This window comes from Protopterus annectens, chromosome 7.part0, assembly GCF_019279795.1.
Source record: "Protopterus annectens isolate FY-2018-M chromosome 7.part0, PAN1.0, whole genome shotgun sequence".
NCBI classification, from domain to species: domain Eukaryota; kingdom Metazoa; phylum Chordata; order Ceratodontiformes; family Protopteridae; genus Protopterus; species Protopterus annectens.
The window spans coordinates 1,583,975,129-1,583,989,803 of NC_056739.1; the positions used below are offsets into that span (position 1 = coordinate 1,583,975,129).

Below are 14,675 nucleotides of genomic sequence, written 5' to 3' on the forward strand. Positions count from 1 at the left end.
AAACAGGAATCTGAGTGATCAGCTACTTTGGAGTCTACCTTCAAAATTTAAGGAAATTTAAATACTTGCCAAGCAGCCTAACTACTAACTACTCATGTTATGAAGGATCTTTAATCTGAGGGTAAGTGACTTACAGATATCATTTGCTGGAAAGACCCTAGCCGTTTAAAACAATGCAGATCCCAGTACAACCTTATTAGGATGGTCGGTGCCATACACCCATACCTTAGCGAAAGAATGTTAGTAAACTAAAATGTAAAAATACATCCAGGGAAAAGCAGCTTTGCAGTCTGTGTCTTGGGGGGGGGGGGGGTATCTTATGCAGCCAAAGGGAGTTTTAAAAAAAAATGAAGTCCAGTAAAAATGCTGCCTGAGAACATCCCTTTAGCAACCCCATAACAGATATGTCACATGGTCCTTTAAAGTGCCTAATGCAAGGGAAAACAAAGTGGAAGAGGTGACCGTGAGTTCATTCATTTTGGAGCTTCCTCAGATTTAATTGCTCATCCGTCTATGAGTGGAAATCAAGCTTACATTTAAAAATAATAATAAAGCCTTTAAATGTGGGAATCACCTAGCATTGAAGACATAATGTTAATAAGATTATTTACAATACAAAAAAAAACATTCCCAAAAAAACTGTCTCTCGATTGTGCTTAAAGTTATTAGAGGATAAAGGATCTGATTATGGTTGAAGAATAAAAGGGAGTAGTCCAACCACTAGGGGACAACTGCACTATTACTGTATAAAGGGGCAAGTAAGGCCTTATTGAGGCTAGACAATTATAATTTATTAGGGGGCAAGCTCAGCCATATTTCTTGCCTGAGACATACTGCTTTTATTATCATAAAGTCTCTTCTACCCACTAGTTTTTTTTTTTTTTTTTTTATCATTAGAAAAACAAAACAAGAGATACTGTGTCTGACTGACCACAGTAGGTGGACCCTATAAGTCCAAGGATTATTAAACCATTTTTGGGGGAACCTCATGTCTAAATGTAAACTGGCCATGAAAAATCATCAATTCCAGAATGGTCTGCTAAGGTCAAGAGGGGGGTGGTATATTGTATATTTAATGAAAACGTTTGTTAGATTAACCTAGCATGTGGTGCTTTAGCTTTAAATCATATCTTTTGCTCTTTTTTTCAAAACAGTCTTCAGATACAAAACACAAACATTTTAAATTTATCTGTCAAAATGTAAACTTCATATCTTAATCAAGGTTGAAAATCTTTGTCCTCCACAAAGCATCCTTTCCATTGATGTTACCTTTGTCACTTCATACGAAATGAGTCTTAATCAAGGGTAAGATACATGCTTAAGGCAACCAACAAATGTCCCAAGCATTCTGTACCACTCTGATATGTGTGACCATATTCAGCAGGGTGTCACTGCATGACAGCTTTTAAGCCAATGTTTACTTACACTGCTGCACTCTCAACTTTGAAAATAGATCAAGGAACTCAACAAATTCAGTGCTGTCAAAAACTACTTAGGACTGTGACTTATAACTTCACCTTTTGTTTTCATACAAAAAGCATACTTCTAAGTAGCATAATTAAATTATTCATATTAATTCAACAGTGTTGCTTGGAAATTGGCTATCAGGAGAGCCACATACCAATGGTTAGCAAGCCATGTGCTGTAGTCATACAACAGAATTCCTCAAACACATTTCAGCAGTAATGGATAATTAATCCTTTAACAATGCATTATATTGACAAAAAGATACTGTAAAAAAATCCTGTTCTGTTAAACTCACAACTCAAGGATGACAACTGTGGATATGTATGATGTCCGTTTACATTCGAATATGCAAATGCTGTAGGAAACGTCTTTGATTCACACTGCAACAACTCAGCTTTCAGTGCACTGGTACATCCTTTCGGCCTGGCAAAAACATTCTGGTAACTAAATACTTATCACTGATTTGCATTCACTTACAAATGCAATAAATTCTTGTATTTCTGCATTTGTATGACTACCTGGTAATGAATGTCTTCTCAACAGCTAAAGTTTCACTGTTTTGCAAATTCAAGTGCTTTTCTAGCATTAGCCCAAACTCCATATCATTTAAATTCATACCACTTCATTCCAAGAAATTAGATTTCTAGGTTCTATTTTGGAATCAGTGAAATCAAAAACATTTCTACCTTTAGGAATGGTCTTTGAAAGTTTTTCATTTATAAGGAGGGATACTGATTTTCCAGTTTTCTTTGAAAACACCAGAGTATCACACATTTGGACTGTCTGAGTAGTGAAAATCAAAGGGCAGGATTTTCACAGAATTTACCATTTTAGGCCAGAGCACTCGATCACTACAACCTATTTTTTCCTCATATTTACTAGTTATAATGCCATCAGACTGCTTTACTGAGAGTTCTGTACTCTATACTTAGACATATACTTTAATTTTACATACACATAAACACGTGTGTGTGTGTGTGTGACAGGGAAACTAGTACTTTGTGAGCAATGAAGTTGTTGGCTGAGACTCATTAAAATCAGGAAAAAAGAATTATGAACTGTAGATAATCTCTATTACGACTTCAGAGTACTCAAGCACTTATAACTTGTTAAAAAATGATACTTCATTATTGCAAATAAAATATATTAAATGGATGAGAGCTTTGGTCCTCATGCAGCAGAACATGGTTAGCCTCTCTCTGGTGGGGTAAGCTGATCTGCTCCCTACTACTTCATTCTTGCTGCTGGGAATGAATGGGCCAGCTGGGATACCTGGGCAGCAGCAAATGGGCCATTGGCCTCTCTTCTAGTCCAGGATGTCCTTATCTCATAGGAACAAATGGGAGATAGAAGAACCACTGGGCTTACTGTACAGAGGAGAAAAACAAAATGCCTAACAACATTTGTGTATCTGTAAATCTTTCATTTTTCTTTTTTGTTAGCTGCATGATTAACTTCTTTTAGTAGGTGATCTCAGTAACTGAAAGTTTTTATGCAATAAATTTGATTTGTTACGGTATGCACCTCCACAGCTGGCATCTATATCACTTCATCAAGTACATAAATATCAAACGCTTACATCGTTGAATATTCATGTACTCTAAGTTATTGTGGGGGACTGCGCCCCCACATCCTCCGCTAAATACATATTCCTACTCTGAGACCACACTACAGTGAGGAAAGGGCAAAAATCCTGATCCTCACTGTACTGAAAAATAAATTCACAAACTTTGAGTACTTGAATATTCGACGATGTAAGCTTTCGATATTCACATACTCAATGAAGTGATAGGGAACCCGCAGCTGTACTATACTTGCATTTTCCATGTCTCACTAAGTGACATGCAGACTCCTGAAGCTGGAAGATCTGGTAGTTAGGGTTCTAGTAATACACATGGTACCTGGGGCAGAAAACTTAACTGATCCCAATAATGAAATACAAAGAGATACCACAATGCTGAAGTGCTGCCCTTTGAATAAGACATCAAACCACTGTATATTCCCATTTGATTACTGTTTAGATTAATGTTAAAAAAATCCCTTCATTTAGCCATTCAGTGGTTAAGATAACAGTGTACTCTATTAATGACATTATATAAATTAATTAAAAATAAAGCAGATTACATAACCGGGAACCATAAACAGAGTATGTAGAAAAAAAGTCACAGGTTGTTGTGTCACCACGGCATCATTAAATGTAAGCTGGTAATAAAAAAAATTCTTAATAGTGTAATAACATACAATTAAACAGTGAATTCTATGAAGAAAGTACATTTTAGGATTTTCAAAAATATGAGAATGAATGCAGTGATATGTTTTCCCACCTGTGGCAGGTGTCTGGCTCTTTAGCTGTTGGACAAGGTGATTTACTGGTTTTCCAGATTTTAACTTGTTCTTGCTGGATTTTCGACGACGACCTGATGGCGGTGCTGCATAAAGTGATCCCACACTTGGAGGAAGAGGCCTTCCCAAACGCTTATATAAAGTTTCTATTTCATTCTTCTGCTGAGTCTGCAATGCCGAAATTTCCTTCATGTGCCTAAGAGAAAAAAAGGAAATGTTACATCAGTACATTGTTGGATTCATTAATTTTATGCACTAAAGGGCAACTATTGTTAAGAGAAGGTAGACCTAAACTATGCTACACTGCTGGTAAATACAAAGTAAAAAGGCAGGCAGAACTTGACAAAGTCAACTAAGAATGGACTAGGGTTGTGCAGGTTAGTAATCTGCATTATGTCTAAGATAATTATGGAAAGAAGCAATTGCATGGGCTCACAATGAGTTCGGTTGCACAGGGACAAGATGATTTCCAAATGCAAATCATGTCACTGAGAAGGAATGTGGAACACTTGATGGGTACATTAGGTGCACAGGATGCACAGGAAAATGATTGGTGCACAGAAAGATGGGATATAAGGTATCACTAGGGACTGGGCAGTCTCTATTATCAGTCTAGCAGCAGAAGCATGCAAAACAAGAGCAGAAAGTTGGGAAACCATGAGTGAAACTCAAACACAAAGTGACTGAAATCAGAGTAGGGCAAGAAAGGGGCAGATAAACAGATGAAAATGGTGGCAGCATTGCTGGGGACACACGATGACAGTCAGAGGAGGGAAATTCAACAACTGAAATAGCAATATGCCAGGCAGGATGGCATTACAGAGAAGGACTCAACAGGATATAAGGAAAGGTGGTAAGAGTAAGGCAAGAGGTGAAGGGGAAAAGGCGGAATCAGGAAATGTGTTGGAGCAGTATCTGCGGAAATTATGCTGGCAGATGTCATCACATATAAAATCAGGTGAAGAGTCATGGACAGGAACAGAATTCAGTGTTGGTGAATATTGAACCTGGACCTTGTGCAGCATAGAGGCCAAGCCAGTAGCATTCTTGCCTTAGCAGAAGAGATTCTCTGATCTGATTCTTGGCTGGGATGATGTCTGTATAGAGTGTACATTGGTTTTCTTTGTATGCCCTGTTTTTTCCCAAATCCCATAACTTGTGGTAGGCAAAATGGTTACTTTAAATTGCCTGCAAGTTTCTATGCTGGTATACATGTGATGCAGTAGAAAGTCCTGGCAAACTGGTCCCTCCTTCCCCATTAGAGGTGAGCAGACCATGTCCAGTCACTGATTGGTTCTGTCCCCTTCCTAACTTGTAAACTCTCTAGATTTGGCTATTTATGGGGTTGTTACAGGAGATGGATTGACTCTACAGATTTAGCTGGATGGATGGATGATGCTGGGACCCAAGATGGATGCAGCAAATAAAGCTCTGTGGTAAGCAATGAAAAATGTCAGAAAAAAAAAACAAAAAAACAAATGCTTCTCCATGTGGGATACAAATGATTTATCTGTCAGTGTATAGTTAAGAACAGCAAAACTCAAACTCATATTCAGAAGGCAATTGCTACATTTTTAAAACTTAAACTACTACACTCTACATAAAATCAGCACTAAGAATAAAAGCACTCTTATTCCTCCTGAGCAATATGCATCAATGGAAATAGTGATCACCTCTCCAAGGCATAAGCTAAATCAGCCTTACAGATTCATGTGCAATGCAACAAGAAATTAAATGTATTACAATATGGTGAAACCTACACTTCTCCCAAAAGTCCATCAAGTAAATCGAGACAGCAACCCTTACATACAAACTCATTCACTAGAAAACCAGTGTCCATCATTGGCAAAACCATTAAAATGCAAGAGCAAAATGCAAGAGCACTTTGTTTTTCAATCTTCTCACAATCACATTTGAGTCCAATCTCCATCTCAGTACCACAACCTTGGAACTTCTTAAAGACTTTAATCAGCGAAACAGCTCAAACTCACTTTGAATCAGCTGTGAGTTTCTGTGTACATGGCAGCCAGCTATAGCACATCATAACTGCTCCTGAACAAGAAGTTAAAGTTTAGAAGGTTAAAGTCTCTAAACATATCTAGTTAATGTAAGAGGATGCCAGCTGTAGTGGTGTTCAGTTTATGTTGCTATTTTGGTTATTAGAATAGTGTGTGTGGGAACTTACTCTGATAATTTTTTTGGATATGTCCTCTTTTTATCAAATAGGTTACTTGCTTTGTGGTTCTTGTTTAACTGTACTAGTAATATTGTAAACTAGGTTAGTTTATAGTAAGTGATTTATCTAGCTGATGATAATACTTAGATTATTGCACTTATGTAAAATTAATTGTCATATACTAGTTATGTGTAGGGGTTTATTTAATATGTGTAACTTGGATTTCTTAGCACATGAATGTTTATTTTTTTTTTTTACTTTAAGCTCACATTATTTTGTAGTTGTAGCAAATTTGAAAAGTAAATACAAAACATGCTTTATCATTACTGCAAGAAGGTACAACCTCAGCATGAGAATAATTAAGGGTGTGTGGGAGTGCTTGTCACTACAGCCATTTTATTTTCATTTGTTTGTGTGATATTTATTTAGATCCACAGTTGTTTGTTTCCCTATGGATGTTCATAATTTTTTGTGTCTTTCTATCCACACTGTCTGCTGGCCATCAGATCATTCACTGGTCAATCAGCCCATTTGTTCCCATCACAAGACAAGAACCAAAGGACAGGAGTCATCATTCAGGTAGCCATCAGTGATGGTTTGAATGTATTCTGTTTTTCTTCCTATTCTCAATCATATACATAGCCAGACAGATGCTTTTTAATTTCTCCAAATCGTTTGGGTTTATAATACCATGACAGGAGTGAACCTCATTCCTAAGTCAGGTTATAACTAAAATTCATGAAATTAGTATTGCTTCAGTCTTTGATGTTAACCAAATCTGCTCTTCTCAACGCCCACAATGTGTCCAGAATTAACTCCTTCTGCAATTCATACAGATTTGTATATCTTGGCAACATATCTAAATACGACTGTAAATTCTTTAAGAGACGCATTGATCCTACTACTATTGGAACTATCTGGGTATCTTTTCTTCCACACTGCCCTCATTTCTGGCTGGAAATCTTGATATTTTATGACATTGTGTATCTTTGGACATGAGACACTGTAATCACTAGGTGTAGCAATTTTAATGAACAAATGCTACTTTTTTCATGGAATACTATTATCTATTTTTCCTCACATCTAGTTTTTGAATTGCCGGTAATGGGTGATCCCACATGATGTACACTTTGAACCACAAATCATTATAGCGAATGACACTTTCCCAATGCTTCGCAGCTACTTCTATATTGCAGTGTTTTCAAAATCCCCAGTGCAACAATCTTGCCACATTATTGTGCCTTAAAGGTGTGCAGGTGCTCTTTTATGAGAGTAGCACATCCAGCAACAAGTTGTGTGACTGTTTCTAATTCTTTTTTGACAGAACCTACATTTGTCTGTTTCTCTTGCATGTTCAATGAGCTTTTAAAACAAAGTATATATAGTCCACTATCCTGTGCTGCCATTATTACCCCTAGATCATTTGGTTTCAACTCACCTTTCCTTAACCATTCCTGCGTCAAATCCTGATCAACACAGGGTTGTTCCAGGAGATTTCTATACTTGCCACTATATTTATGGCTTTTCCACATTTCTTTCCTTCTCATATAATCATTCTCCTTATATTCTTTCTTCTGATTTTTTTGGCACATTCATTTTCTGACCGATTTTTGTATACTTCTGGTTTGATTTCCATTTCCGCTTGCCACCTGAACGCTTCTGCAAAACTAAGTAGAGAGGTCATCTTTTACAACACCTCCTCATGTTTTAAATTTTTTACTATGTTTGGATCTGACTAGGTCAACAGATATGTACACAGTCCCATGATTGCAGATCTATACATATAATCAATTTCAAGACATCCATACCTCCTTCAGAGTAAGGGATATATAAGCTTGGTATGCACTGATTTTTACATATCTTTTGATGAGCATGAGGCATTTTTCTTGTTTTTCTGTTCATCTGAACCAATACCTTTAGGGGCCAGTCAATCACACCAAAACTGTACGTTAAAACATGAAGAGCAAATTGGTTTATAGCTTGGACTTCATTCACAAATGTCAAGGCTGTTTTCAATATTAGTTTTAGTCTTCTGAAGTATTCCTCACCAAGTTTTATTCTCATTTGTTCATGTTTTATTGGCAATCCTTCATCAGTTCCCAATATTTAGAAACACCTTCCTGCTCAAGTTCCTTTACATCACATTCCTGTTCTAGACTGATATGTTTTTGTTACTGCAACTTTCTTGCCTTAAATGTTGCTTTCACACATTTATCAAGACCAAATGTCATTCTTATATCATCTGAATGTGTTTTAACCACTTGCAGTTGTGCTTTCAACTTATTTCTGATGAACTATACAGTTTTAAGTCATCCACAAAAAACAGGTGAGAAATTTTTAAGCATTTTTTTTCTGGGAGCCAAATTATAACTAAGATCTAATCTGTTAAGTATAAAGCTTATTGGGTTAAGAACAAGATAAGACATCAGTGACAAAGAATCGCCCTGGAATATCCACTTTGAATTTTTAACCCTGGGATAATAATTTGATCTTTGTCATGATTTAACTGAAAAGTGGTTTGCCACTGTTTCATAGTCACTGTAATATAACTGATCAATGTAGGATGCATCTTACACATCTGTAAGCACTCCATCTGTGACTGTGGGATGCTGTAGAATGCTTTTTTGCAATCTGTCCGTGTCATACTTCGATTCTTCCCCATTTTACAATTTACAATTCTTCATTATAACTTTATTTAGCAACAAATGGTCTTTTGATCCCAATATCTTTTCTTTGTTACCCTTTTGTTCTATTGCCATAAATGAGTTTTCTTCTAAATGACTATAAACTCTACTGACATCAATTCCAGTATGTAGTTTGGACACTGTCAGTAGGTGTTTTACTGGTCAGCAGTTTTTAGGATAGCTTACAGGCTCACTCTTAAGGTGGAGTATTGTTTTTCCTGTTGTTAACTAGGTTGGTATCTGTTCGGAATGCACATATAAGTAATTCTTTACTGGTCAAAAGTTTTTAGGATAGCTTACAGGTTCACTCTTAAGGAGGAGTATTGTTTTTCTAGTTGTTAACTAGGTTGGTGTCTGTTTGGAATGCACATATAAGTAATTCTTACTCAAGGCTAAATCTTCATGTAAAGATGCTAATTCTTTAGTCAGAAGTTAGATTATGCATCTGGACCTGGGGTTTTCCAATTAGGAGTTTTCTTAAATTTGTTGAAAATTTCTTAAGCCATTACTTCATCCAGTTTCATAACGTGTATTTTTGAACTTCTTACTGTTTTGTTTCACTTCTAATATCCATTCAGCATCTTTGCTATCTTCCACATGGTCTTTCTCATTTTTGGAGGTGTTTCTAATCCTTTGCTTCATTTCCTAGTTCTCTATAAAACTTTTTGAGATCATCAATAAATTGGTTATTTTGACTTTTCCTTTATATTTATTTGCATATCTTCTAAACGCCTCTGCCTGTGCTGATATCTTTCATTTATTTATAATAGCATATGACAGATCCTGGCCTGTTCTGATACTGCACATTGCTTTTATCATGTCTATCTTTCTAATTATTTTTTTCTACACTCTTCTAACACCGACACTTATCGTCTTAAATGCTTTATAGTTTTCTTGATGCTTCTGTGATGGCATTTTATTTCCTCTTTTTCTTTTCTTTATTGCTCTGCATTTTGTGGTAAGACTGTCATTTAGTTGCACAGTAACATATCATATATATAATTCTGTTACATCACATGAATTTCTGTTAATCTTAATTACAGTGTTCATCTGTTTTATCAGACTTTTAACATTTTGAGTCTTATTTACTTTCTGCAATCTATTTCTTTCACTGATCTTAATGCCTATGAAATCAAGCAACTCTTCCCTTAGATCATTTTCTTCTAAACAGATGGCACATTATTTGCTCTCTGTTTACTGCAGACATGCTCCAGAAAGTTCCAGAACATCTTCCTGTGACATATTCTCTTCAGATGCATCCTGCATCATCTGTTGCTCTTTTATATGGGAACTAAATGGCTGGCTAATTAATGAACTTACAACAATGACTGCACTAGAGTTCCACTGTTTCCTGCTCCTTCCCTTGCTGTGCAACTCCAGCTGAACTTTTGTACTGGTTTCCTACTGAAGGCTCCACAGCATCTTTATGTGGCAAGTGATCAGATTGCTTCCTGTTCCACCTGTTTCTACTTATTTTGGGGACTCATTGTTCCATCATGCTGCGATGTTACTGAGTTGGATTTTCTCAATTTAATCCTCCACTTCAGAGGTAATCCTTAAATTCAATTTCTGTTTCTTTAACTTCTCCATTATGGATGCTCTTCTGTCCTTTCTCCTTTGTTTTCTTATTTTTTTTTTTTTTTTGTATTGGGAAATTTTCCATATCTGGATGTCTTTACCTGTATTTCTCTTCAAATATCTTCAGTGGTGTGTTTTTTGTTTGTATTTAGTAGCTTTGCTTTCTCCTTTGAGTAAATATTGCACTATATTAAATCTTTTTTTTTTCCCATGTCCGTATTTACTCTTTAGATGTCTCCTACACCATCTGTTTCTCCTTAATTTGGGGAGTTATTGTTCGATCATGCTATGACATAATCTTTCTTAGACTTTCTATACTAAATCCTTCAATTCACAGCTATTCCATAACTTCAGCTTTTGTTCAACTACTATTTTACTAATCTGTCCTACATCCCCCCCCTTTGTGATCTTCTCAACTTAATCTTTCACTTCAGAGGTAATCCTTAAATTTAACTTCTATTTCTTTATCTTCTCCATTATTAATGCTCTTTTCTACTTTCTCCTTTGTTTTCTTATTTTTTTGTATTGTGAAGTTTTCCATATCTGGGCACCTTTCCCTATATTTCTCTTCAAATATCTTTAGAGCAGCTTTTTGTACTGATTAGTTTGGCTTTCCCTTTGCATAAATATTGCATCATATCAGATCTCTTTTTCTTTCTCATGTCCATGCTTCTTTTTTATACCTTTCAAAAAATTTCACACTTCTGCTGTTGCTTCCCCCAAACAGCCGGAAGTTTCTTTGTCTATGTCTTTTACTTTTCTATCTAAAATATCTGTCTATGAAAAACAGAATTTCAAAATATACTCCCTCAATAATACCACTATAGAAGTGGTAACCAATACAGAATTATTAGGCATGACCACAGAAGACGACCTTAAATTTGATTTACACATGCACGATACCATCAAAAAACACACCAAAAGCTAGGCTTACTCTACAGAGTTAGAAACTTCCTCACCTCCACGTTCAGATACACCCTTGTAAATAGTTATCTTCTGCCTTCTCTTCTTTATGGATCCCCCATCTTCACTAATCTTCAAATCTCACTTACTCAAAAACTTGAACAATGTTACAACAAAACAGCCAAATTTGCATCAAATTCTTACTGCCAGACCCACCACTGCACTGCATCGAAAACACTTAACTGACTAGAACTACATTATCCCCACATCTATATGACAGACATCTCTCAAATCCTTCACACACATACAAAAACTATTTAAAAAATGCATGGCTCTGCTCATGTTCTACGCCAGATTAATCAAATAGCTTCGTAATTTGTAACTGTAACAGCATTACCCTCTATCTTGTTATATTTTATACAACTGACAATTTCTTGCCTCTTTTAGCTATACCTTACACTCCTCTTATCACTATACAGTTCCTTAACTTTTCTTTCTCTCTTTTGCTTATTCCCTATCCATACCCCACACTTTACTAATAAACACGTTTCTATCTCTTACTTTCCCTCTTCTATAATTCTCCCCCTCTGTCAACCCTGTACAATAAGATATGTATATTAAGTACATTATAACAAACAAAAAATATTTAACTATCAGGCAGAATCATACTGATCTGAATCATATAATTGCAAAAACCACTTGTCTCATATATATAGTCTCCTTAGTAATATCTAATGTCTGTAATTAATGTGCAAGTATGTTTCATCTGATATATGTAAAAATTATGCATTATGCATTATTATATATTCTTTCTTGTATGTGAAAACTTTCACTGTTGCTCTGTAATAAGCTAATGTAATATGCTAATCATCTTTGGAGCTTTTCTCCCCAGGCCTACACTGAAAATGGGCACCTACCCAGTCGAACTTTTCCCGGCAAACAAATGTCAGAAAATAATAAATAAGTACTGTTTTTTATGGATCTGTTGTATTAATGAACATAAATATGCATCTGAAGTTTTTGACAGTTTTCCTTGTGCAAGTATTTCTCTTTCCTCTAATTTCTCTCTTCTAATTAGAAATTCTGGGCTTCTTGCATAACATACAATACATAATTTCTTACTTATCCTCAATAGTCACCTCTATCAGACACTGGACAGAGTTGTGCAATGGGCTGTGTGTGCTGGGCATACCCTCATTTTCATAGGGGGCACTGCCTTCAAGTAACCAGGCCCCTCCCTACAGCATGAGTGGTGTTGGTCTCTCTGGTCTCCACTAGGGAAACTGCACCACCCGCTATACCTCCAAGTGCATGCAAAACCCTCCCTCCCCAGCAGAGGTGAACAAACCATGTCCTATCACTGACAACAAGTAAACCCCTCCATCCCTCAGGAAAGGTGAGTAAGCAATGTCCTATTACTCTCCCCTAGTCCCACTTTGCTTCTCCGATATAGGGGTTGCTAATTAAACCCCGGTCACATTCAAGGCTTAATCCCTCTCCACCCCAAAACCAGGCAATATACATTCATATTTTGATGTAGTGCATTTGAAGAGCTGTGTTTGACTGTTTGGATTTAGTTTGATGTGTACTAAGGGGAAGCTACCATACCACTACTGCACCAGCAGTATTGAGATCACCCACAGACAGGCATTTCTTAACACCACAATCAATCCACTAACTTACCTTTTTACGGGTTCATAGGAGGTTAATAGGCTAATGACCCTAGAGTCTTTTTAAGCCCAGCCATTCATGTCCCAATTTTCCTAATCATCAATGCCCATGGGCTAAAACAACTTTGGTACACGCCTGTGCTTTAGGGAATCTACAAACTGACACAGGTGACAAGACAGGAGTGAAATTTGTGATTTTCCATCCAATGGTCAAAGTTGCATCTGAATAGACTTAGGGAACAGCCCTGTTTCACATGAATGGGGAGTTTATTCCAGACAAAGGGTAATCTCCAAAAACCATACCTGTTCCTCCAACATGTTTTATGTCACAGACAAGGTTTAGATCCTTAGACTGGGTAATTCTAGTGCTGTTTGTTTTTTCTGCATGTATAGCAGATCTGCCAGGGCTGGATTGGAGAATGCCTCAAGGGTAAGACACAGATTTCAACTCAGTAGTCTGTAGTAGACCGAGTATAGGGGGATAGGGATTTGAGGCAATCTGCATAGGATGTATTATTTATACCCTGTATTCTTTTATTGAGGAACCTCTGTGTCCACTTCAACGAGGGCAAAGTATAGTGGAACTATGATCTCCTTAGACCTGGATGCCATGCCCTTACTTACATGTTGCTCCATGCAGAAGGATTTTCACACTAGCATGGACACATGGTGATCAAAGTTCAAGTTACTGTCAGCCTGAGTTCCCAAGCCCCTTATCACTGGGTCTACTCTTAGGGAAATGTTATCAATGCTGTAATTTGCAGGAGTGGTTGCCTTCCCAAAGGTATAATTATGTATTTTTTGCACTGAGTTTTAGGCCATGATTCTGGCACCAGTTTTTTGTCTGTGTCAGACCCTCCTGGAGGATAGCTACATCTCTGGGGGATTCAATGACTGAACCCAAATTGCATCCATCAGCAAATTTGGTCAGACAAAGGCCCTCCATATTTGCCTTGACTTCAGAGAAGTATATTCCAAACAGGAGAGGTCTCAGTACAGAGCCCAGTGGGACATTATTAGTAACAGGCCTCTTGGTGGAGGTGGATTCGCCCACCCAAATTTCATATGTCTTATCTCTGAGCCATTTGGTTGTCTATTGGGTGACATAAGGATTTATGCCTAAATATGTGAGTTTGTCTAGAATACCAGAGTGAGATATGACATCAAATGCCTTTGTTAGGTCAAGGTAGGCAGTATGTACTGTTTTGCCCTCATCCAGGGCTCTAGTGACCTTCTCGAAGAAGTCCACCAAGTTAGCAGGCATGACCTGCCCTTGATGAAACCAAACTGGGATCAGCCCACAGTGTGAAGATTTCCTATGTCTTTATCAGATCCATGATAATTCTTTCCATGGCCTTGCATATAAGATTAGTCAAACCTATGGATCTGTAGTTCCCTGGGTAGGTTGATGGTGTAGAGGGATGACTACTGCAGTCCTACATTGTCTAGGGATGAAGCCCCTCTGGAGGCGGTGGTTGAATTGAGATTATAGTGGGCCTGACGGGTCATATTTCAAGCTATTTAGGGGGCATCTTGGGATATTATCAGGACACATTGTTGCAGTCTTTTTAGCTTTGAAAAGTGCAGGAAGATCTGTTCTTTAGTGTTAATTGGGAGTAGAAATAGTAGAGTATTTCCTGGGGGGGTGTGATAGAAGGGTGAAACTGGAGCTAAATTTAACAGCCAGCAAATTTGCCAAATCCCTGGTTTAGCATAGGAAGTTCCATTTACTATTAGCTCAGCACACTGTTAGGTATTCTCTTTAAGGTTGTGTACATAACAAAAACAATGCCTTATGATTATCCTTAGCCTGGGGAGGCGGGTTTTGCTTTAAAGTTGGCTTTGGTGGACTTG

General features: G+C 37.2%; 1 protein-coding gene across 9 annotated transcripts in view; it reads right to left on the reverse strand.

The window, feature by feature from the left end:
- The window catches only part of WNK2 (WNK lysine deficient protein kinase 2), a 2,812,908-nt gene that overhangs the window by 541,029 nt on the left and 2,257,204 nt on the right, over positions 1-14,675 (reverse strand). For all 9 annotated transcript variants that reach the window (XM_044078134.1, XM_044078133.1, XM_044078139.1 and 6 more), the window contains one exon: positions 3,792-4,006. In XM_044078134.1, the coding sequence (XP_043934069.1) occupies positions 3,792-4,006 (215 nt within the window). The remainder of the gene's footprint in view (positions 1-3,791; positions 4,007-14,675) is intronic.